This window comes from Xiphophorus maculatus, chromosome 14 (assembly GCF_002775205.1).
Source record: "Xiphophorus maculatus strain JP 163 A chromosome 14, X_maculatus-5.0-male, whole genome shotgun sequence".
Taxonomy (NCBI): Eukaryota; Metazoa; Chordata; class Actinopteri; order Cyprinodontiformes; family Poeciliidae; genus Xiphophorus; species Xiphophorus maculatus.
This window is the reverse complement of record NC_036456.1, coordinates 6,860,979-6,887,728: the sequence shown is the minus strand read 5'-3', so window position 1 is coordinate 6,887,728 and position 26,750 is coordinate 6,860,979. Positions and strand designations below refer to the sequence as shown.

General features: G+C 40.4%; 1 protein-coding gene across 5 annotated transcripts in view; it reads right to left on the bottom strand.

Annotated features, from left to right (window-relative positions):
- LOC102219765 (phosphatidylinositol-binding clathrin assembly protein-like) overlaps positions 1 to 26,536 on the bottom strand; it is a 100,783-nt gene extending 74,247 nt beyond the window's left edge. For 4 of the 5 annotated variants that reach the window (XM_023346175.1, XM_023346179.1, XM_023346176.1 and 1 more), the window contains exon 1: positions 25,372 to 26,536. In XM_023346175.1, the coding sequence (XP_023201943.1) occupies positions 25,372 to 25,501 (130 nt within the window). In that variant the 5' untranslated portion in view covers positions 25,502 to 26,536. The remainder of the gene's footprint in view (positions 1 to 25,371) is intronic. The other variant, XM_023346177.1, reaches the window with a different exon arrangement.
- Positions 26,537 to 26,750: the final 214 nt, after the last annotated feature.

Sequence of the window (26,750 nt, the reverse complement as noted above, 5' to 3'; positions counted from 1 at the left end):
CAGCTTTTAATCAAAGACTCCAGTAAACGGTTTACAAGATCACAGCTGAGTGATTTAAGTGTGAGATTGAATTTACATTTTGACCCTTTTTTTTTGTATAAAATGCTTTTAAGCGCTTATGATATGAAGGTCTCCCTCTCTTTTTTTTTTTTTTTAAGCAAAAACTAAAAGGTTTTTGCTATTATTTTCTTTGATGTCCTGTAAAGCACTTTGGTTGTATACAACAACAAAAAATGCCTTGCATCTAGGTTTTAAGTTCTTCCCTTAATTAGATTAAAGTTGGATTTTAGAGCCTAATATTACGAAATAAATAAATGCTGCTCTTTTTAACTTGTGGGTAACAGATATAACTCTGATAAATGTTTGGCTTGAGTTAGTTTTAACTCATGTAGCTGATTTCTGTCTATGTTATTAGTAAGTACTTTACCGAGCAGATTGCAAATTCATTTGTGTTGTTGCTCTTTCTTTAGTAAATATGTGTTTGTATGGTTTTTATTTTTTGGTTTAGATGAATTGAATGATTGGAAATGCATATTAAATTTCCCATTTCATCTTTTAATATGACGCATATTGTTCTCAGGAAGATGAGGATTTCTTATTTCGCTTTCCAAAGAGCAAGACTGGTTGATTTATGAATACCGACATCATTTCACTTTGCTTAATATGGCTACAGCAGAATGAGAACTGCACACAAACCACAGCTTTATGCATTTATGCAAAACTAAAGAAAAATAACTATTCTATACTACCGGCAAGACTCACTACTGAATCCAACAGGGAGCTCGGTAGATGCCATTTATGGTATTAAAAGCATCAAAACACAGGTTTTTAGTAACTTTAAAATAGCAGTAAAATTCCTTTTGGGAAACTACTTTCTGCCACAGTACCTATGTGCAAGACAAACACGAGCAAAACCCCTGAGAACGTGTATTGTTTAGAAGAAAAGCCAGGGCGGTGCTTTGCCAAACCACAGAGTTTCAAACAACGACGCGCAGCGAGGGACAAGAGACGGCACGCTCTGTTAAGATCGTCAATAAATCCATACTTTTTACAAAGAAAGTCTTTCTGTGAGGCTGCGACAAAGTTTATTGGAACATAAATTAGAACTTCAAAGCGAACACGGCATGAGTTTTATTAATGAAAGGCGGAGCTTCGGCTCGATTTTCCTAGACCTTCAGTCAAGCGCTGAGGATGGGGAGGAGAAGTAGCCTTTTGGGTAACTGAGGGAAGTTACATTCACCTGAACACACCGAGAACGGGTGAAACGACCCATCTCTTTGAGAGGGAATGTGCCGAGGGCAGCAGGAGAGCACAAAGAACGCGTTTGTTTTGTTTTCTTTTGTCGTTTCAGAAATTAGACCGATGCAAGAGAGCTCGGCTTTTTGCTCACCTTGCTCCATTTCTTGTTACTTGCAAATATTTGTTCATAGCACTCTTCTTTTGTTAAGTTGTGCATTTGCAACATGCACGTGCCTCCCAAACAACAAACTCCATGCAAATTCCTCTTATATAAATGAATATTCCAAGTGCCCAAGAGCCCCAAACAGAGTGTTTTTTCCCCTCTTTCAGGAAGACTTTTCTTGTAGATTAGTCATGGGAAATGAGCTCTTTTCAAGTTTCTATTTGTATCGCTATAGAGGAATTTGCAGCATGACGAGGTTGTATTAATTTACACTGCAGGTCCCAGTCAAGTTCATGCGCGTCGCAATGCAAACACTGTAATAATACAGTAGAGTCAGAACAGGAACAGAGATCTTTCACTGCCCTTGGCATGGCCGACTTCACACAAAACTGAAACCGTTTATGTCCGGATGGCAAACATGGCATTCAACCAAACATGAACTTTTTAATACAGACGATGATAATATTGGGGTTCGCAACTTGGAAAGTTATTTTAAATCCTAAATTTGTTGTAAACCTTTATAGTTTAAGGTGAAACATCAGCCCGGTTTAGTCCGCTTTAAACAAAATCTGGTTCGGATGCCTAGAAAGTGCTGTTTGTTTGGGGAGGTGTGAATGCACAATTGAACTTTGATGCAAACCAAAACTGTAAACTCTGATCCGCCAAAAAAACGTAGTTCTTGATTCAATGAACATGAACTCTGGTGAAGGTCCGAATTCATATTTGGACGCCAAGCAAACCGGAGACCGCTCCAAAAGCAGGAAGCGGACTATAGCGCAAGGAAGTCAGGATAAATGTAAACTATATAAGTGCGAGAGTCTAGCAGTAATGAGAAAAATGGCTTCTATTTGTTTCGCAATAGAGGAACTTGCAGCATGACGAGGTTGTATTAATTTACACTGCAGGTCCCAGTCAAGTTCATGCGACACGCATGAACTTGAACGCATGTCTTTTGACAAAGACAAAAAAGAAATCCTACAACCTCTAAAATCTGACGCCTCTTCATTTTTGTTTGCATTTTGCGAAGGAGGAAACTGCGCACGTGTCTTCTTTGGAGATTTTCATGTCATTTCCTTCAGTAGTTCTTCATGCAGCGCCACCACAGGCGAGGAGGTGAGCAGGTTTTTCAAAGGGTTTGGATTATTTCAGTGTGAAACTGAACTGCAGCATCTGAAAACGTGAAAAATGTTACAATTTTGGTCCCCAATCAAACAGTCTACTGGACTATCAGGTGTGGAAACACCCTAAATAATACACAGGTAGACTGAATTTATTAACTGGCGTTAACCATCCATCCACCCATCCATCTTCTTCCGCTTATCCGGGGTCAGGTCGTGGGGGTAGCAGCTTCAGAAGGGAGGCCCAGACTTCCTTCTCCCCAGCCACTTGTTCCAGCTCCTCCGGGGAAATCCCGAGGTGTTCCCAGACCAGCCGAGAGACATAGTCCTTCCAGCGTGGAGTTAACTAGTTTCCATTAATTTTCTTTAGGGATATTAAAGTTAAGGTGATTGAACATGTACCCAAACACCTTCCAATGTCTTCTGAAAATACCTGACTTGACTGTTAACAAGCAGCAGCTGATGAATAAACCTCTTTAATTTATACTTGATCTCAGGGCGGGCAACACGATCTGACCGGAGCCCAACAGCTTGGCTGCCTCTCGCCGTTCTCCGCTTTAATGGAGATCGATTTGAGCCGACGCATGTTCAGGTCCCCCCAGCTTATCGTAACGATTCAGTGTCTCCGCTCGTCGCATGCAGGTAACACAGCGAGTCACTCAAGCGCAAACCATCAATACACACGCACGTTTGAATTGATCGTTCACATCAGGTCTGCTTTTCCGTTTGGGTTTGGATCCCTTCAGTTTCTTCCACGTGTCTCCGTCTCTTCTTGAGCTCCTCCTCTTTCCCCAGCATCCTTTTTGTTCTTCTCCACGGGACGTCATAAGCTGCCAGCTCTCACACCTGGTAACTACAGAACAGCTTCATTAGGTCGCAGAGGCAGGGGAGGCTCCTAAAGGAAGTCTTCATCTTTGTAATCGGGCGCCGGTTGCCCTTTCCTTTCCCTTCGCTGCGTTGTCTCATTCGAACGCACGACAGACGGCCCCCTGTCCGGGTTTGTTCCAAATCATTCACTCAATGTGGCACTTCTCTTTTTTGATATACACACACACATCAGGAGGTGGGCCTCTCAGTCGATACAAATGCGACTGAAGCTATGCAATACAAAGGTGTGTCACGGTGCTACCTGTTCATTTGGCTATATTTGGCGACCGACAGCATTTAGCTGCTAAACGAGTGAATCTGAATTTGAAATGTTTCGGTTATATCCAAGAATGAGCCTGGAATCGACTGGAAATAATTCGCATCTTTTTTATATCTCCTTTGCTTTCTCTTTATTTGCAGCTACTCCTTTTTAAAAAAAAGTGTTTCTTCTATCTGTCCGTCTGGGCTGGGTTTTTCTCAAAGCTCATGTTTTTTCATTAGGTCTGGAGTGGTGTTGCGGAAAGTGAGAGAGGGAGAGAGACGGAGTACTAAGAGAAGGGCTGATTAGCTCCACAGGGACGCCGGTGCACCAGTGTGTATGTGTGCTAGCGATAATGTAAAGAGGGTACATGTGCCGACTTAATCAGCCGGAGTGGAAAGCATTAGATGCCACTGATCCTGGACCTGGGGGAGAGGGACAAAAAAAGAAAACTGGGGGAAGTAAATGCAACCGAGGCACAGAGAGAAAGAGAGGAGTTGAACAGAGAGGAATAAGGGAAGGAGGGCGATGGTAAATAAAAAGAGCGATGTGTAAACGAGTGTGGAGGAGATGAGAAGAGATGATGAGCCATGTGAAACATGAGTGTCTCTTCATCCGAACAATTTGCAGGAATCCACAACCCCAGCGTTCTGCTAGCTCTCGCTTCGCCTCCTCCGCTCCTCGTCAAAAGCCAGACAAGCGACGCAGACGAGGAGCTCTTCTCGTTCTGCTGCACCTTCAGCAGCTAAACCAAGAGAATGAGTAAACAGCGAGACATCGATCCCAAGTCCGACCGGGCTAATTGGGGCCCGTGGGTTGCACAGTAATTAGTCAACGGAGAGCCGGAGCACTCCATTGATGAGAAAATTATACAATGTAAACAATCCGACTCGAAATGAGATCGCGGAGAAAATTGCGTGGGGTTTATTTCGCCTGAAAATTTGGTTAGGTTATGCAATCTGTGTGTTAGAAGGGCCCAGTCAAAGTAAAGCAATTACTGATCCCTTCTATTCTGATGGTTAATAATATTTGATTGGGAATTTTGTTGACCGAGAATTCATAATCCATGTTATTCGTGGTTTCAAATGTGTGTGGGGGATTTTTTTATTTCAGTTTCATTTCTTGTTTTTGGTTGTGTTTTATTTTGGATATTTAAAATGTCTTTTAGTTCCAATGTGAAGTTTTCTTTACCAAATTAAAGTGTATTGGTCTTTGAGAGGAAGAACTGGCATTGTTATGCCATTATCAATATATTACTTAAAAACGGCCCTAAAAAAACCATTATAATTAATTAGTTCTAAACCAGGCAAAATCAAATAATTAATGATTCACGATATTAACACCAACATCGGTATCGTCCGATAGTAATTTTTGTAAACATTGGTATCGGTATAAGTAAAACTGTGGAGATAATAACAACCGATATTTATTACCATCTTGTTGCCGTTTAGTTCTGGTGAGGGAGGGAAAGAGTTTGATCATGTGGTATTTGCTTGGTCATGTAATAATGCTAATGGTAATGCAGCAAAGGATTGTGGGGAGTTGAAAGCTGCGATCCACTGGTGAAGTCAGCGGGGTTTACAATTTTCTTCAAGGTGTCAAAAGGGTTAAATATGTAAACATCAGCATACAGTCATAATTAGAGGTGTTTCGATCCAATATCAGAAATTAGTCAGATATTAGCCAATAAAACAAGTATCTGATTATATTGGCTTGCATCTAAATTCTTCATTCTCCAGTAGTCCAGCATTTAGTCCGCCCCAGCATTTCTATTCAGTAGCGCTTGAACCCCACATGAAGACCCATTGGCTAATAATAAATGGCTCAGTCATTATACCTATTGTTGTTGATTATTGGTCTCCGTTTGAATAACATCACTTGATCATGTCTTTGCCAACATTCCACACTGCAAATTAAGCAGTAAAAGTAAGCTTGATATTGAATCGGGTCAATATTGGTATCGGCCAGTACTCACAGCTGTGCTATCAATACCATATCAGAAGTGGAAAAGCAGCATCTGGACACCCCTCGATACAATATCGGCTAAAATATTGGTTATCGGTCATAACAGCAATATTCAATTTGGATGTAATACATAAAATATATTTATTACCAATAAATAAAAAAAATATATATATATAGAATCTGATTTTTATTGAAAACTAAACGGCAGCATAATGGTATTCACACACACAAACATGTGAAAAACAAATGCTCAGTAAATGTGATCTCATTCTCAACAGTGACCCTCTCTGTCCCTACCCGAGCTGAGGTCCATTGTTACTTGTCGACCGCTGACCTCTGTGCTCTTTGGATGAAACAAGCGGAGACTCTGCGGCCCGGTGTGGAAGCTGGAGGGACCGGGCTCAGGGTCCGATAATGATCACCGAGAGAAAATTCACCAACATTTGGGTATGTTATTGTTGAACCTCTCTGAGGGTGATTCTATACTGAATAGTCGTATAATGTTGAGTAATACTCCGAACGCAGGAGGTTTGTTAGTGTGGGTTCTGACAAGCAACCGCGTCTTATTAAACTTTCTAGTATTACATTTTGTCAAAAAAAAATAAAAATACGCACAACTACATCTTTTTGGTGGCTCATGTCTGCACAGAAAGAGTTGGTGATTTGAACAACAGATGATTAAATAATTTGGTTTATAATAAGAACCAGATGATGTATGATTGACCTTAATTGACTAGACACCCAAAAGGGCTAAATTACTAAATTAGTTGACATTTCAATAATTGATTCATCACGATTAATCGTTTCAGGCCTAGCACACAACACTTTAATAACATTTTTTTAAATTTGACAATTTGAATTCTAGATTATTCCTCCATTTTTAATGTTATGGATATTTGAGCACAAAACATCCTCCTAGTTAGATTAGACCGGCTTTCTTAAACAAAATTATTTGTGGCTTTTTTTCTCCATATCGGGGCAAATTTGGATAATTTCACATCTAAGTTTGTGCTTAACTGTAAGACAAACATCTAAATGATCAAGGAATCTGATCATCTAAATGATCAAGGAATCTGATCATCTAAATGATCAAGGAATCTGATCATTTAGATGTTTCACGATAAGAAAATCATTTTTTCAATATCAGCAGAAATTCTCTTCAGAAAACACACCAAGGGGAAATTATCATAAGTGCATTTGTGATAAGAAAGAGTTCCTCCTGCTTCCCATCTGTTCAGCCGGCTACAGAAGGTCGTCAGGGTTATAAATATACTAATCTGCACACACACAGAGTATTGTCTAGACGTCTTTCTTTAGCTTTCTAGAGCAAAATGCAAAATGCGTAATCTTTTCCTGCTGCTGGTATTAGAAGATGCGGTAAACTCAGTAAACCCTGGATTCCTAAGATTGTTTCATCAACCAGAATGAAAAACAAGGATGTCTGGACATTGTGGCGGAGTTCCCTCATTTTAGAATGATTTCTTATTTTACAGTGTTTCCAAAACAGTGGTTTTTTTTCCTCCTCCTACACGTTCAGATAAGGACGTTTAGCAGCACACACTGCAGCGGTAACACCAGAAGTTAAGCACATAATGATCGTACTAAACCAATAGCTCATCTTATTGGCGAGTCCCTAATGTAAGACATCAAATTAACATAATGACTCAAAATTTGCGCCATTATCTGCAGTAAACAGTGTTAAATAATGCTACAGTATTGGTGAAACGTGCTAAGTGGTCCACTCCTGAGCCCAGTAGGTCTTCTTTACTGGGCTGAAGTCCTCGCTGTGCGTTGAGAGCATTTTCAAACGGGGTTCTGGCTAAATCCTGAAGCACCCCGGAAACGATTATGCAGCAACAGACCTGGAAATGGCCTCTCAGTTCTGGCTTCTCGTTCTTAAGGACACTACGGGACATGAGAGCCTTATTTATCATGCCCGACACAGTTTAATCTCTCTATATAGTTCAGAGCTTTCTTCTATTTATGCCATCCACTGGTCTTAAAATGCAGAACGGAGAGAGAGAGAGCCCAGACGGAAGCGCTGGCTCACATAGCTGAAATTCCTGAAAGACGGCTACGTAGACAATCCGGGAGAAACAGAGGAGGTTCTAAACCTTTAACCTACTACTTTAACCACCATGAACCAACATCGTTTCCATTTGTGCACCTACTGGCTGTGAAGTAAGAAATGTTGATTAAAGTCTGAAATTGGACAGAAAATAAAAAGCTTAAGACAAAGTTAAGCACCCACAAACGGTATGATCTGGATGAAATTAGGGACAAATGTAGAGAAGGTTTTTCTTAGATGAATACGTTTTTTCTGATTTAGAAACATTGTGCTATTTTTCCAACCCATCATAACAGATAGCAGAAAATTAAGGAATTACAAAAGCATTGGCGCATAAAAACACAAACCGCTCAGAGGGTCACAGATAAATCAGCTGGTGATCAGAGGTCATTTCAGTGCTGAAGGACAAGTCAGATACTCGAAAATCTAACATGACAACTTCCACAGTCTTTGGTGTGGAAGTTGTCACTGAGGGAAGACTCAAAGGTAACATTTTCACCATAATTAGCTTCTTCTATGAGGGTCGCTAGGGCTGCAGGAAAGTGAGAGAGAGCTTAACAACAAAAGTTTCCTCTTTTGTTTTATTCTTTTGGGCTTCCAACCTGCGTGTGTTCTGGATTTCAGAATTAAGGTAAAGTTTCATATTCTCAAGAGTATATGCACAGAGACTGGTGTTTTAGTAATGGCCGCTAAGCTAACTATTGTAATCCTTCATAAAAGATGATGAAAACAAATTAAAATGCCATCTCTAGCCATTTTGTCTGTTTAAGACCTTAAAACAACATTTTACAGTGAAACCTCTTATTTCTGTTAAAGAGAGGAAGGCAAGAAATTTTAAATGTTTTTTATATGTCCAGCCATCTTCTCAAGAGAAATCAAAATCAACCTCTAGCGACAAAATTAAAGATTTATAAAAAAAATTGATGCTCAGAAATTGGCTACAAAATTTTGATCAGTGCATCTCCAGCCAATAAATTAACAATTTGACCTCCAGCAAGAGCGTTAGGAAGTGTTGGTAAATTTCTAACAGGTTTATAAGACATCCTGTTCCTGGAAACCTTCACTCACCTTATTGTTCCCATCATTAGTCTGCATGTGTAATAAATGACCTCCAAATCAAACAACTCTTCCTGGGTGTGTGGTGTTTTTTTTTTTTTGCCAGTGGCAGTTCATCAAGATTACAACGAAGGTAAGGCAATGTTTTTACAGTGTCTTATGTCAGCATAAAAAAAAAAAAAACCCACATGTCAGCTGATGCACGGTTAAAAAAACCCAACTTATTCAACCAGTCAAACAACTTGGATTTAGACGCACAAAATTGTATCCATTGGCAAGTTTTTATTCAGCAGATATAGCAGCAATATATGAAAGGTACTTTATAAAACATTTATCGTCCCAATCCTCCCTTTGGAACAAAATTGGGGAAAATTCATTTCTGATTATTATGGAGTCCAGAAAATGAACACCGCCTGTGTTGCTTCAAGGAATCCAACACTTTGCATAAAGTGCCTCCATGAAGCTGGAGACTTAACAGAAAAGAAGGTTTTAATGATGGTGGTTGGGTTGAAGGACGACGTCTCTGACTACCGAGCCGTCCTTGCCGATCTGCTCGACCCATGGGGAATTGAGATTATTGAGCTTTAATAACAGTTACCTGAACATGAGCATTGCCTCAGAGTTGACTGACCTTAATTCAAAGTCTGCGCAGGTAGCGGACGTGCGCGCCCAACAGACGTATGCAGATAAAAAAAACCAGACACTGAAAGGGCCCAGGGGGGCTGCAGTCCCAATCTGTTGAAGATTAACACTCCCCTGGTATCAGCACCTTGTCTGGCATACCAGTAATCTCCTTCCCTTCCCCATATGTCTTTGTGTTCCAGACTGTTAAAAAGGGGTTTGTCACAAAAGAGGATTCCCTGTACAAGCCTCCCCTGCCTGCCTACATGTTCATAAATCCTCCTTATATGGAGCGAGAGACGCAACGGAGGTAGGAAGACCTAAGTAAAATGAAAGGCTTTTAAATCTGAAAACGGGCTCTTTTTTTTTTCCTCCCCACATTTCTTTGTTGGTTTTACAATCGCGTAAAACACAGCTCCTTTTTCCCACCCAACAAGTGAATATTTGAAAGACTGTCCTAATTCAGACGCCATCTATCTCAAACCGAGGTGCTGACAAGTGAAACAAAGCCTCTCCTACGGCTTTAGGGACTCTGTCGGATTCAATTCTCTCTGCAAGCGCTCACTTTTCAGCCAATCGCACGGCCGATGTAACATTGATCTCTATTTGTGTTTATGGTGTCAGACAATAGAATTGGGATTGACTGACCGCCTCTGTGCACACTGGGCTCTCCTCAGATTTCATCTCTGCCCAGAGAAATACAAGGACGACTCCTCCGCAGCGTCCAAGACGATATTAAACCGACTCACTCAACAGTAACTACCTCCCACTACACGTAATGGTGTAATGCTAGCTCAATCGGTTACCATTTTAAGCTGAAGTATTATAGCTCTTCATAATAATTGCCTTTACAGAAAAGCCGAGCCGCAGTGTGGAGCAGTTTTATCAGTGTGAAATGCTAAAGTTCAAAAAGTCAAAACGCAAACGATACTTTGCATGAATTTACATTTTTGCTTCAATATTGTTATTAAGAAAATGTTCCCTGTATGAGATGCAATTTGTCTATCTTCCTCTATGATGAAATCAGAACATGGCTGCAGGTTTTATTGACAAGAGTATTGCTAAATTACAATCCTACAGTAAAGGTGGAAACCCTGCTCAAGTGGCAAGTTCTCTAGTAGTAATGCCTTATTATCTTAATGTTTTCAGATAATATGGTTAGTAAATAAAAGTATGAAGAGAGAGGTGTTTGTTTTATTTCTTTATTGGAATGGTTAGGGGTGCCAAAAATGGTGGCAATGGTGATTTGGAACACACACTTAAATTTAATATTCGATTTTTCTCAGTTTAAGAGTATGCTGCTGTAATAAAACATTATTTTCCAGGTGAGGTTTGTATTGTTGGAACAAGGCAAGGGTGAGTTAAAGTTGCATTAGTGATGTGAACTTGAGTTTTCTCCGGCTGTGTGAAGCCCACTTATTGCTACATGTTGCCAGTCAACTAGGCTTTCTTCTTGCTGAAAGACGTATAACATTTGTACAGATTTTTAAAAAAAACAAAAACAAAAAGCCCCGCCAAAAAACAAACAGAAAAGACGGGTTTGAATGGAAACAAAATTTGCTTTACCTACAGATCTTAAGGTATCTCCGCTTTGAAGTTAGAAACTTATGAGCTACTGTCCAGCAGCTGACTGCAGGCTAGCTACTCAAAGACAACCCTAACCCCAACTGAAAGAGTAGAACAAAGACTTATAAAATAACCTTGAAACACTTTTGAAAACAACTAGTTAAAATACAATGTGCTTATTATATTTACAGTGGTCCCCTGGCATTAACTAGGGTTAGGGATCACAGCGGCCGAGAATAGCTAAAATCCGCAAATACTTAAGACTCCCTCTAAAATGTTTATAACTGTCTATATTAATAGTTAAAATACAAAATATACCTTCGTATGGATTAATATGCGCGTTGGAAAATAATTTTCACAGCAGCAGGAATACTTGCTGCTTTTCTAAATTAATTAAAAAGGTAATCATTGTATTTCATACACCGTGGATTATCATACTTTGACAATCTGTTTCTACATCCATCTTGCATTGGACTTGTCCATTTCTGTTGTGAATAAAAACATGGTTTTCATAGAGACTCCAGACGACATGCAGAAAGAGCCCTGCCACAACCGTTTAAGTCAGAAATACTGCAGAACTGCTGAGGTGAAACAAAAGATCCAAACATGTTTCAGAACTACTAAGGCAAGTACAAGTTGGTCTATTAGACTACATCTGGTTCTGTAGATTTAATTCCCTCTTTGATTCAATTTTAGGACTGCCCCTTAAAGCCACGTTTGAGATCCTAATTCTTATTTCCTCGTCAAGGAGAGATAGAAAGTGAAAGAGACACTCCCCGTCTTCTTCTATCCAACTGTTTTTCATGCGGGGGAATTTGGGAAATCACGTCAAGGGAATGGGATTGAAGTCTGTGCATGTCTGTCTTAGTGTCTCTGCTCTAACTTCTTGGGGGAACATGTAGCAGTCTGACAGAACAAAAAAAAAAAAAAAAAAAAAGTGGGAGTGATAATGGCAGGCAGCTGAACATGCAAGCAGGTAAGAGACGGAAAGAAAAATAAGCCACTGAACCCAGCCCAAGGGCTCCTGAGAATGAGCGCGACTAAAAATAACCAGACATCAGAACAGGACGGGAACAGAGGCACTGAATGTTCCCAAACACACGCACATACTCTGGCAGACAAATCTCAGTTCAAACCGTGAGCCGTCGTCACCCGAAACAGGAGGTCAAATGAGTATTTAGAGTTCTCTTATGAGAACTACTTCGGAAGGGTGAAGAGGAGGGTTCCCCCTGAGAACGACGCTTAAACTAACCAGGTCCGGTGGAGTTTCCCAGGAAAATTTACGTTCATCACAGGGTTTCTGCAAGTTGGATCCAGTTAAAGCCAAGACACACAAAAGCGACGTAACTTTTGTATTAAAGGACATTTGGAAAATATCTGGCCTTCTAATCATCATGCAATAGGCTTTATAATAGTAACTGATGACATATTTTACCGACATCTGTTATGGCACATCTGAAATCTAAACTCCCTTATTGTGAAAGAGTAAAGGACAATCAAATCATGATGTTGGTGGAGGTAGTGGTTAGAGGGATTGTCATAGTCTAAAAACTAAAAGCCAAACTCCACAAAGTTCTTAAAAAACAAAAACAGATGCTTTGTTAGTCAGTTTAATAAAGTTAAACGTTCAAACTGTGACCTTTATTCTCAGCCGCGCTGATAAAAAAAAAAAAAAAGGCGCTTATGCTCAGTGGTTAAACATGAGCGGCGCCAACTACTCCAACCTGTTTTCATCTTTAGTTCAGTTCTGTGACGGAAGAAAAACACCATGATGCAGAAATGCTTAGAACTTAAAATTATATAATTTAGGATCGAAGGTATGTCCAAATTCAGGTGCTGCATTCTACGAAAGGCTCCACCTACAAGGTCAATGTAGAGCGGCTCCCCGAGACCAGAAATGTTGTGGAAAGGGTCGTCACAAATTTTGGCATCAGTTAATTTTTGGTTTATTGCCAAGATCTACGTGACAGCAACAAACACAAGCTGGTAAAATAGAGCTAGAAATCTTATGTATTAATGTATTAAATTCAGTAATTAAATACATGTTTTGTACATGTAAATTTGATTAAAAACACGTCTTGTAAACACCTAACAGTACAACCGTTTTGTTTAATTTTTGAAACTCCATATTTGAATATTTAAAAGTATACTGATTCCCCGCTCCATTTGCCGTTGTTGCAAGAACAAAAATCGCCCAAATTGGCTCGCAATGAATCTTGGGACACGGCTGGCTGTGAACTCGTCCTTCAAATCCGGAGAAAAGAACGATGCAGCCAATGAATTTAGATAAGACTCGTCGTTTCAAAAAGCAGGACAATTTTAAGACCTTAATTTTAGATAACTCAATTCAAGACCTTGCAGAAGCCCTGCAATAAGCAAGAAAAGAGCCAGTTTTATCTATTGCAATCGCTTAGCTTCCAGAGGTACATTGAACCTCACAAACCATACCACCGCTAAAAACCCAACGCTGAAAAATAGTCGTTTGAAACCCTGATCACAGCACAAAGTGCCATTTTAAAGAAAATGCAACTAATTTTTGTACCATTTGGGCTTCTGCTGCCTAATGTTCTGGTACAACCATTAGTGTCTGGGTGAGAGCGTGCTAATGTACAGTAGGGTCATTAAAGCCTTTTCTTAACTCCACACTGGAACTTGTTGCTCTACTTTAACAATAAATATATACTGCATATGTCACAAAGAGCAGGAGTTTGGATACAACATAAAAAGTGCCTCTGTAATGAAAAGCATAAGAAACATAGTAGAACTAGCATAAAGTTAAATGATTACAGTGAACTCTGTGCTGCACTAGCGTTGCTGAATGACTGAAGTTGCAGGATATTAACTAACCACTTGCTCAGTGTTATTGACTCGTCAGGTGCATTTTGAAACCTGGCCGCTGTGTGTCTGAACCGGTGAGGCCTGCAGAGACACTCGCTGACCCTCTCTCTGCTTGTGCAGCTTGTTACGAGAGCCACAGCCTCAGCAGCATCCATAAGGGATTTCTATTAATAATGAAAATCTATATTTGATAGATTTTCCAGAAGTTTAAACAAGTGTAGGGTGGGTTACATGTGTAGTGCGGAGGGTTTCTATGTTCCTCAGAACTTGAATGAACTGTGTCACAATGAAGAACGTTGAACATTTCCATCTAACATTTCCTCAATGTCTGTCTGGTTCCTTCCTCCTCTTCTGAAAATATTTCTACATGCTCATCTGAAAATGCAATCAGAAATGAGTCTCAACGGACAAATTACCCGACACGCTAAGCTGTTCAAAACGCCAAATTATATTTATTAGCTTTACTACTGTCTTTCAGATGCAACATGTGTTAACATTAGGCTTGTTTTCACAGGCTTGAACTAAAAATGCATTCGACTTAATCTTCCTTAGGTTCCTTTGGAAGATTACTTCTCCACTTTTCCTTCACTCCTGAAACCAGCGCAGCGCACAGTAGCCAGCTTTTACAAACGTTTAACGGTTTTAAAGTTTCAAACTCTCTACATTGTTTTAATATATTTATATATAGCTATATATAAATATCCTCCTTCTGACGGTATTACATGTAGAAGAAACAATGTAATTAACGCCACTTTTAGGTAGCATGACAAAGAAAAATGACACAGAAATATACCAAGGCTGCTTCTCCGTTTAATTTAATGACCTGAGTGATCATGCAGTCTCTCACTGTGATCCCCCTGCAGTGATATTTGTTCACTCAATCACAACCTGTGTGTTGTGGTGTATAATTACATGTTCCCAGGCCGTGGAGCTGCTTTTGCAACCTATTCAATACGCACTAAAACAGACTAAAGCTCTCCCTCGAGACTCAGAAACTGTTGCAATTTCACTCCCCCCTCACTTCCACCCTGTTGCTTGTCACACAGTCACATACTTAGGGTCTCACACTAAACACTCCACATCACGTGCACTCCCTCGGGCTCGTCTTGAAACAGACGCATCCAGACGGGCGACGAGCGGCAAGCCGTAATTTTTTTTTTTTTCCTGCCTCATAGTTTAAAACCCAGGCCTATCTCCCTTCTGCAGAGTCAGAGAGGGGCTTCTCCCCCCCACACCCTGTTTAGATAGCATTAGGCTCACCTACAATTACTTAAGACGCAGGCGTCTCGGCTGGGCTGCTAACCGGCTCCACCCAGCAGCGGCTCTATCAGGGGACGGAATCGAAGCTAAATCAAGTGGCAGGAAATGAGCTGGCCAGCCTCTTTTTTTTTTCTCCCTCTCTCTCTTCCTATCCCTTCATGTTCTGAAACGACACTGAGCTCTTTCAATTCATTAAAAAGCTTTCAATACTGCCCACTCGCTGGACAACAGCAAACCTGGGCATGTGTGTACACTGGGTAATGGGAAACGAGAAGGGCAAAGAACAGATTGGGAGTACGTGACGGCACTGCAGAGCTAGCGGCGGCTTGAAACGTAAATATTAAGCTTCGGAGTCAAACTGTAAAATCCTCTTCTGATATTGGGTGGTGGGAAAATGAACACTAACGACGACTAAATGTTGGGAGTTTTGAAATGAATAAAACATCGAGGCGTATTTGTGGAGACGGGAGTCGAAGCCTGAGGCCAGATGTGAAGCTTCTCTTCGGCTCCAGCGTACTCTGCGGTCTGGAAAGTCTTCCTCCTTCCTGTAACCAGAAATCAAAGCGCTGCCTATCAACACAAAGTATATATGCACGACATCTGTCTCTCTGTGAGATTCAACATTTATGAAGGCACATTATAAAGCAGAGGCTCACCAGAAAAAGTGAAAAATGGATGAAGCTCAGCCTAGCTGGTTAGACTTGGCCCTAATTATGTTCTACCGTTTTTTGACCGAGGCATTTCCAACGCTTCCCGGACTGGTTCAAAGGATTCCCCCTCTTCCCCCTTTCTCTCTCTGCTGTCCTGACAGCAAAAGAACTTGCTTACAGCGAGGAAAACTGGTTTGTGACTGGCACCGGCTCTTTTCCGTTTTCGTTTTAGAACCTAAAAAGATTCACACAAGTGTTCATATGCACAGCGAAACAAAAACAAAATTTAAAAATTAAGGTTATCCGGAAGCTTTGTCGCCAGCAACGGGAAAGTCTGAGTGGGCTCTACCTAAACTCTAGATGAAACTGAAACCACATGAACTCAAACTCTTGTAACTTCCTGCCCAAAGAGCAACCCGCAGAGGCTGTAAACCAGACAAGGCTGGTACTGATGTGCAGCACAGCTAGGTCTGCGCTTGATTGGGGAAACAAAACATGCTTGGGAGTCTTCACGGGCGATACAATCTTTAATATTGTGGTTATTTCAGCTCAACTCTTCTTTTGGTAGAAAGCACTTCTGGATGAGGCCGTCTGAGATTAGCGGCATTTCATTTCTAGAGGGACAAACCGGTAGAGCTACTGTGAGCTACTTTCTTCCACTGAAAGTGTTTCAGCAAATTTAAGACTTTTAGACCTTTTTAATGCCACTTGGAATGAAATTTAAGACTGAAAAAACTATAAACATACAGGAGGGTTGGGGGAATCCTGCTGTATTACAAGCAAAAATAGCAAAAGCTAACATTTCTGAGGTCTCTGTGGCTCTTCCCAGCAGCTTTGTGTTTCTGACAGTGGATATACTGTAGCTCTACAACCTTAAACTTAAAGGTTTTGGTTTGTTGCACAGAATGTGCATACCATTATATGGGTTGGCAACAAAAGTGGCATCCAGCCAACTGCCACTAAATTTGCACTTATCCATGATAGATGGAAAAAAGCTAGCTAGCTACCAAGAGTATTTTAGAAGCTAGTTAGCGGTAGCCTTAACCACATCAAGTAACAGAAAGTTGTTTGCGTGTTATCCAAAACTTGCCAGACAGAAAAGTGCAGCAAGGAAAAAAAAAACAAAAAACAAAACAAGAAAACAACAACAACATAATAGACTGAATAGTCCTGCCACAACAAATTTTAAGACCAGTGATTAATATATTTAAGGCCAACTTGCAGCTTAAAAAAGAAATTAAGCATTTTAAGGCCTTAATTGTGATACAAAAATGTATGCCTTTTTCTGACATTTTAAAGGATGCACAGATATCCTGTAAATGTTCCTTTCCACTGTCACCTCATGCTTGCTAAGGGTGAGAGGTTGCTGAAAGGTCAACAGAACAATGCAATATGGTGGACTTCCATAGATGGAGAACTTCTTACCCATTGGTGTTAAATGATCTACTGAATTAAACTGTAATGTATTTGGATTTGATAGCATGATCCGATTGGACGCTTAATCTTCAACTCTATGATAGGGTAACAATAAAAACTGTAAATATGGAGAAGTTAAGACTTCCTCTAGTAATGGTGATGTTAAAAACAATAATAATACACGCAGAGTCATACATGTAGATCCTTCTTTAAGATCTTCTGATGGCCTGTAGCTAAAACAGCAGATAGTGACCTGTTCAAATGTCGAAAATCAGGGGCTGAAACAATTTATCGTATTACTTGCGATGAATCGATTATTGTAATAATCCCCAACTAATTTAGTAATCGATTAATCATTTACTGAAATATAGCGAATGCTGAAATAACAGTAATTACAGTAACAGTAATCAAGCCAAACAGAAATTATTTGCTACCCAATTATTAATCAGTAAATCAAAAAATAAATAAATAAATAAAAATATTAAAAATCAACTGATCAGCCCTACACTGCACTGATGTCGAGTCAAGAAAAAAGGGCTGAGCTTTTAACATGTTGATATTTTTAGCTCCAGATGCTACAAATTATCAAGCATTCACTAAAGAAATGTTTTATTGCACCTTAAGAAAAAAATATATTTTCTTATTTATTTATTTGTATCTATTAATGTTTTTCTAGTATTGCATAAAAGTGCTTAAATGAAGTCAGCAGGATGTATCAATTTTTAAATCCGATTAATTGTCAGAATAATGGTTAATAGAATAATCAATAACTAAAACAGTCATTAGTTGCCGTTATTAAAAGCAGGCGGCTCTACAGAACACAGGCTACAGTATATCACATTATCCTGTACGAGTATGAATAGCATAAACGGTTTTTATTATGCAATTGATCAACTTGTACCCAACTACAGTACAAGGCAACAGTAATGAACTTGCTTAGCAACGACCAGAAAGAGCCAATGAGCCTAAAACATTAACTCATTATTAAGCCACACACCTGCAGTGGCATTTCACACTTTCCCTTAAAACATGCGTCATCTTCAAGGAGCACCATAATAACATGTTAGTGAAAACTAAGCTTTCTTCTTTTTGTTAAAAATCCAACATCAATTCATTCATTGGATTTTTACCCTAAATAAGCCAAGCTCGGTTGATTTAAAGACTCGTCTTTCTCTCATTGCCAAAAGAAGAAGAAAGCTGAGAGTCGGGTCAGACGGGCATAATTGCTAGCGCATTATCAAGGAGCTGGAAAAAGCCAGCACTTACCTGCCATTTATCAGTTCATTCACACGTCCATTTATACAACTCTAATGACTCTCACATGACTATCAAGTACCTCTCATGCGACTTCGGGGTGTGAATTGTTCTCGAGAGTCGGAGCGCCGGAGGAAGTTGACCCCCCCCTGAACCCCCAGTCGCTCGGCAGAGTCGATAAACACCAGGAGCACAAAAGCAGCTCCAGAAGTTTCCATTCAGCTCAGATTAATAAATGTTCCATTACCTGACCTGCTGAGGACCCTCCAAAAGGAGGCCGGGTGGGTCAACAACACGCTAAGCAAACACCCAGTCAGTAACTGTTACAAAGATTTAAGAAAAAAATAAAGAAATAAATAAAACACTTCAACAGCTTCTTGTACGGCAAACACCTTAGCCCATGCAACAACAACCAGCTGGCTTAGCTGCTGCTATGACAACTGCGGGGCACTGAGGAGGAAACTAAATTCGAGTTTAAATGTCACAACTTCTCTCTGACAGTTGGAAGACGGCTCCTGTGCCGGCGTGGGCCGCAGCGTGTTGACAAAGGCTGGATTTAACGCTCAATAACCCTCACCTTGGCGACGGGAAAACCTAAAGCAGGTGTGCCAGCAGAGAACCGTATTCCAACAACACAGCGTCCGCCGATGTTTACGACAATAATCACCATAAAACAGGGGGATGGGGGGTAAGGGGATTCTCTCCTGCTATGATGGGAAAGAATTGGCGGTTGTTGCTGCGCGACTCACATGCTGGGGGTTAATTGAGGTGGACGGTCCAAATCATAACACTAAATGGCTTTAAAGCGACACTTATTTCCACCGGCGGAGCGTGAAGGTCACGACTGGTCAGGCGAGCGGACTCACCCCAGCCTCCCCCCACCCTCCAGGTCCCTTACAGGCTCTCTGCTGGCAGCGCTCAGAGGCTCCTGCCAGGGTTATTCGGTTATTTGGTCTAGGTACAAATACGCCGCTGAGATCAACTCACAGCCTGCTGCACGACAGCAACAGTTGCCGATGGCGAATCCGTGCCAAGATAATTACGATGAGCAATTACGATGTCTTGCGACGGAATAGTCGTAGTTAAACTTTATCACACTTTTGCGCCATTACAGCCACAAATGACTACACTTTGAGTTTTGATTCACAAAGATTACTCATGATTTCTGCTTTAATCTACAGGTGTGCAGTCTGCTGCAATGCCTAAATGGCAACTATAAAGTCCTAAAGAAGACAAACATTAAAAAAAATCTAAAAAAATCTTTTTAAAAATTCTAAAATAAGTCATATATAGCCTGGTAGGGGCACAAGGAAAGCCTGGTGGCCCGCCAGGCGAAACCCTGACTGTTGTCTTGCTTCATCACATAAAATTCACACAAAAAAAACATTGAACATGAGGTTTTAACATGTCAAAATGTAACAAACAAAGGAGAATAGATCCAAAATTGTAAAAAAAATAATAGATAGACAAAAAAAAACACAATCCAGCCTAAGTTCTGTGTCTATATGTTGTCACTGCTGTGCGTTTCTCTCGAGCAACTCGTAGACGGCTAAGCAAATGCGAAGCTGTGAGCATGATAGCTAGATGGATGGTAGAGCTGCCAAGCGCCTGCATTTGTTGAAAGAGCCCGATGCTGCGACTACGCCCGGATCCGACCGAGCAACTGCAGTTCAGCTGTGGCTTCAAACAGCATCTCTAATGCATCTTTTCTGACATCTTACTGTTGGCAGGCTGCTTCAGAACATGACAGCTTTTTACCAGCTCATCCACAGATCCAGAGAGGGAATCTCTAATAAAAATCTAACAACTGGCAAACTGGCTGGGTTTTTTTTTTTTCCTCTTTCTGCTCCCAAAAAATAAGCAATTAAAGGGCGAGGTACAGATTGAGTTTGCATTCACAGATGCACTTCTTAACAGATGTGCCTCTTGACAAATATAATAAAAGGCATATTAGTGAGGTTTGACTACATTTCACCAACAGATGGGCATTTATTCCAGGTTGCACTTTGCAGAAGTTATTTGTTGCCATATGGAGGTAGAGTGGCTCTATAACTATCCTGACACAGTCAAGAAGGTGGTTCACTCAGAGAGAGAACTAGTCCCGTTAAAAACAACTGCCACACTACTTTATTAGTGGTTCCTCTCACGATTTTTAGGCAGGACTCTGAAGTAGTGAACTGGAGGCTTTTTTATGCTTCCAGCAATAGAAAAAAGGGATTTACAGATTCCAAAATGGGCTGTAATAATCTTCACAAAGGTACATTTTTAAGTTTTCAGTCAAATGTTTTACTTTTTTGAACTACAAATGACCAAATACTGCCCAGATTCAAACACAACCCATGTTCAAAGCTAGAGTGGTGTCAACAGACCTTTAAACTAGGAAACAAAAACACTGAAAACTAACGTTTTTTGTGATTTCCAGTTTAAAGTTAAGATTTGCTTAACCAAAAAATGCTTTGTAGAGCAGTTAGGAGTACAAGACAATTCAATTTAGCTAGAATAAGTATTTCAGAGAGGGAAAACAAAGGAAATGATGTAAACTGGATGCCAGCGTTAGCATCTTTTAGCCAGTTGCGATGAGCAGCTTTATTATTTCATTTCCCTAAATGAAGTCTTGTCAACTGCAACTAGAGAGTGCAGCACTTTTTTGCCATACACAATAAATAGTGTTCAACTACATAAATAACACTCAATTTTTCAAAAATTGAATGATAATGCAATGCATTCTTTTGACCAAAGTCGGTAACAGAGCTGGTCTTCTTGCTTGTTTAATGCAGAAGAAATGTTCTTGGAGAGAGCCAAAATGTCTGGGTAAGAAGGCATCAAGAAACACCAACCAAGTTGTTTTACTACCAAAAGTAGTAAAAACTCTAGCAAGACTTCTGTCTTGCTAGAGTTGCAATGCTTAATTTTTTTTCCCCCCTTTAAACAAATTTAAGTATTGTTTGGATGAAAATAATAAAATGAATGTTTCTCTTTTCACACCAAACTATGTTTACAAGGTACCAAAAGCAGGAAGACAAGAGTCACATCATCAGCACAGCATTGCCTTACTTGGTAAATACCTACAGGAGACCGTAAAGTACCGAGATTAGATACAGGAAGTCCTGTTTGCACCATCATAAGGTGGTGCTATTCAAATGTGGATCCAGACCCAGAAACATAGCAAATCGCCCTCCCTATTACAGTTCTAAACGTGTGTTGCATCTCAAAGGAGCACATTGGGGCAATATTTAGTAAGCTGTGATATTTTGTTCTGAAACTGTAAGTAGTATACCTGGCCAGTTGGATGGACTTTCAGTAGAGGCTAATGCTAACAGAGAGAAGGGAGAAGCTTGAGTTTATGCAAAACAAAGTTTTGTAAACAATACTGTCATCAACAATAATATTGCAATCAAATGTAGGACAGCAACTAATGATTATTTAAGTAACATTATTCAGACGATTAATCGATTAATCGGATAAAAGAAAGGAAAAATTTTTATTTAACCACTTCAGCCTTATTTTTTACACAATATTAGAAATACATTTAAAAAATCAAATAAGAAAATATTTCAACTACTTTTTTGAAAAAAAAATAATGTGTTTCCTAAAATGTAATAACTTTAGTGTGCGCTTGATCATTTGTAGGAACGGATGCATCTACAGCTAAAAATAATTACTTCCAACTAATCTGTTTATTTTGGATTAATAATTTTAATAGCAAAAGGCTTGTTTGTTTTTATTTCCGTAATCGATTAATCACAATCGAGTCGATTAATCGTTTCAGCTCTGATCAAATGATTTCCTAATATCGTGCAGAGCAAATTTGAATTGAAATTCAAAAAGTATTTTATTGATCCCAATGGGAAATTAAATGGTGTAACTCATATTAATTCAAAATTCTTAAAAGAGCAATGGACGTTGATAGAAAGTATGTAGTCTACATCAGCAGTCTGATATTACAATTAGGTAAATTCCTACTTCGGGGAAAATTTAAGCCATCTATGGAAAACAATTTTTTTAACTCAATGAGTAAAAAATGTGTGTGAAACGCCACTTGTGAAGGTCTTCTTGGACTTCCAAAGCAACATTCTCATACCTGTTAGAGGTGTAATGAGATCACTCACAGCGGGATTAGTTACCAAATCCTGCCTCCAGCTCTCCACTATCGACTCAACGTCAACGCAAGTGCTGAACAAACCTTTGACCTGCCTCCTGCGTGCCTTCTGGCCCCTCACATCTACAGCTCTATGAAGATGACAGATCTGGCAGGGCGGCAGCATTTAAGGCAAAAATCATGACACGGACGAATAAAAGGACAAACAGCCCGTTCCCTCCCTACGGCACCGGGGTTGTTGCTCTCTCAGAGAAATCAATAAGCTCCAATGATTAAACTTGAAATGGTGCATCGGTTGGAAGGGTCTGGACCAGGTTCACAAAGCAGCGGGGAGACAATGCCCCGACTTTTTATTTTTGTGGATCGTCAGCAGCTGAGTCTTGCGAGTGAGGAGGCGTTGACGGATGAGAGGCAGCCGAGCCGAAGCATCGATCAAAAGCACGGGCCCGTGCCGACACAGGCAGTTCCCAGAAACAGATCTTCAGCACATTTGGTCCGTTTAATGTCGAAGACGAGCAGCGGTCCTGCTGTGCAGTAATCCCCGGCTTGTGATCCCATTTTCACCTTTGATGCATCTCTTTATTCTGCTGTGCTTAGCCGACAGCTGAAATGACTTAAAAATCAAAAAAAAAAGTTTGGCAAACTCAAGTTATTGCTGCCACATTGGGCAATGTGAGTTTTCTAACGCAACCTGGGACAGTGTGGGGTCAACAACTCTGTTTGTCCCTCAGTGGAAACACGGCGAGCACACTTTGTCCTTCCTGGGCTGAACGTCTGACGAAAGACCGGCCTTTTGTTGTTTCTGTCAGTTGCGCCGTTATCTCCGTCCGCAACGCGCCTTGAAGTCTTTACAACAGGAACCTGCAGCCAAGGTTTTGGCCCGAGTCTGAGCCATAAGAAGGCTTATTATTAAAGGAAGTGTAGTTTACGGTTCCAGCATCCACGCAGCCAGACAAACTTGCTGACGCTTTCGAACGTTCCATAAACAGCACTTACTGTGAGTCTATGGCATTTAATAATAATAAAAAAATGTTGAAATGGTTTGTTTACAGGAATGAAATTGAAGGAGGAAGGGGCAAAGTGCTGGTGACCGGGCCAAAGTCGCTTGAGTTGGCTGATACATGTTTACCGAACATGTTAAATGTGTAATCTTGTGACATTTTATGGTATTTTTTGTGAATATTTTGGAGCCAAAGTGAATCAAGAATAATCAAAACAGTGATTTAACACATTTCCATAGGACTATTTATTCTTCTTATAGAAGATTAAGCTTAGGTTATAGGATTACATCCTATTATTAAAATTTATATTTCAGTTTATCCTGTTTTCTGAGGCATTTTATTTGTACAGAGTTCCAAGTCTGGCATATCAGGTTGAAATTCCCCTAAAACTCAAAGTTAATACTGCCGTCATAAGAAATATTACTTTTGTAGCACAGTATTAATAACCAAGAGTCTAAATTTTTTGTATCGTCTATCATTTTTTTGTGAAACTTCTGTATTATAATAAGAATTTTTCATCATTTTTATTTTTAATCACAATAGTACTGGGAAAAATGATAAAATTCTAAGTCCGTATTGTCCACCCTTAGTTCAACTATTCAAATTGAATACACTGAATCAATAGAATCAATAAGGTAGTGTACTTGAAAAGCTAAAATCCCAACTTTGACCTTTTGACCTCAGCGTGTCAACCAATTTGGCTCCTTTTAATGCTTTGTCATCAAATCCTAACTGAAGGCAAAAAATGTACAGTCACTTTAATTAAAACTAAAGATTCCCCAGTATCCATTTACATAGATGCTTCTCTCTTTTCAATAAATAATGTACTTTCCCCCCCCTTTCTTATCACTAGAGAGTCTGTTCGTCTTGCACGCTTGAGGATATCGTCTCCAAGGGTTCAGATTGTGATTTCTGCTAAAATCAAAGCAAGCCAAAAGCTTCACCGCTGCTCCATCCTCAGGGGAGGCTTTTATTGCCAGTGTATCTCAACATCGGTTTAGTGGGGGAAAAGCCTTAATTATTGGAGACAGACGGTAGATACCGACTACATAAAGAGCACTTGATTAAACTGGACAAATGTGGGCTGAAACGGCCATTTAAGAGCTCTTCTTTCAGTATCAGAACCAAACTCACACCACCATTCAAACAGCTGATCTACTTAGATTCTCCATCATTTCCATCTAAAACTGGCTAACCATCACTTAGCACCATGGAACACATGTAAATGAATTTCAACCCGTCTATGTGATTAGACTGAGCTGCTTATATGTTTCTATATATAAACTGGATCTGTTAGCTACAGGAATATTATTCTAATAATAAGTTGTTGTTTTTTTTCTTTTTGCAATATTAGAAATACTTTTTTAAAAAAAAATCTATTAAGGTTTCTTGGTTGATACCTTGAATTTGTTGTATTTCCAATCAAAATGTTATACCTAACGAGTGGCGCTAAAGGGGGTATGCACTATGTGCTAGGCCCAGGGGTGCCATGCTAAAGGGGGTGCTTGGATAAATGGGGCGCCAAACAAACAGCTGTTTGTTGTTTGAAATCCCTTCGGGGGCCTATAATGTGTCTTCATGCACCTCATTTTCAAGTCTATCCCTAATCAAACCAAGAGTAAAAACAGTAACAAGCTACATTCTTGCAGTTTCATGGACGATTCTAAGCCCAAACATGGCTCGTCAGTCACACAGGTGACGACTCGACTGCTACGGCTAACCCCCATCGTCTGGCCAGGAAGAAACTGAAACCTTGTTGATCCCTTCCCACTGAGCAGATCACCTTTACTAGGAGAAAACAATTCAGTGGAGGAGATTTCTGCCTGCATCCAGTGATGCTGTCCAGCCAGCAGGATAGAAACCAAAGTATGCGCAACACAGCTCGGAGGGAGACTGACGGTCGACGCGTTCAAAGAGGATGGCATACTCACAGTCCAGGTGCTTCTTCTTAGGTCCGCTCACTTCGTGTGTGGTGGCTTTGCACACCGCCTTGCTGATGGCAGAGCCCGTCATGCTGTGCTGCGCCGCAGCGATCCGATCCGTAATAGACTGGCCCGACATCTCTGTTGGTTTTTTTTTTTTCTCCCCTTCAGCTCAATCAAGACAGAACAACGACCCAATCAATGGATCGGCTCCAATCCGGGACAGAACTTTAAACTTCAAACCAAGCTCCGGATCACTGCTGCTGCAAAACCGATTTGACTGAACCGGCAGTTTATCTTTGGAGATAAGTTGTCTGGGTGGCAAAAAAAAAAAAAAAAAAGGAGGAGGAGGGAAGTTTATTCCTTGTATTTATGAAGTAAATAAAGCAGAAGGACGCTGTTGTGGGCTAGTGTGTGTTAGCTAATGTTTCCGTTGCAGTACTCGAACCAGGAAAGAGTCCCACAGTGGAATCTGGAAACACTTGAAATCACTTTCTGGCCACAAATAAACATAGCTAACAGGCTGCTTCAAAACCTGAATTCTTTGTTTGAAGTCACAAAAAGCGACAAGTCCGGGTCCGGTTTGGCAGAAAACGAAGTAATCCGTGTCAGAAAAAAAAAAAAAAAAAAAAAGCTTTGAAAAAAAAATTTAAAAAAAGAAAGAGAAAAACTTGAGTTCCTCCTCCACGTCAACTTGTTAGCTCGGCTGTTAAAGCTATCGCTGCTTCCCCAGTAAAGTGCCTGTTTAGAGCCCGCTCCGGTGGGGAAAGTAAGAAGGAACTAAAGAGAGCATTATTCAAAGTTTGTCAGAGGTTACTGCAACACTGACAGCCAGTTTCCCCCCTCTTCCTCCTCCTCAAGGTTCGAGAAGCTAGCCGAAGAGCTAAAGAGATTAGCCAAGCAGAGAGCGAGCCGAGTCGAGTCGAGCGGCAGCCGAGCGGCAGCCGAGCCCAGCCGGCGGACCCGGTAAGTTGAAAATGACAGCTCCTTTGGCTCGGTCCTTTTCCGTCGGAGTCCCCTCGTTCGGCTGGTGCTGTTTTCCGGATGCTACAACCACATTACCGGGTTTTCCCCCCCCTCCAACAGTCCGGTGACGCTGTCTGGGAAGTCTCCTCACAGCTTTCTCCGCACGGACTGACTGACTGCTGCTCTGCCGGACAAAATGGCAGCGTAGAATCAGCTGATCTCACAACTGAGCTTAGCCGAGCTGCGTTAAAGGTATCCGAATGAAGCTCGGAATTTATCATTTCTCCGTATTTTAACAGGCTAATTTAAACAGTAATTTTAAAACACGACAAATATAAATGCTGCATTGAATTTACATAAATATAAATGCTACGCAAATTGAACTTAGTGGGATACATACCCAAACTAAATAAACAAACGGC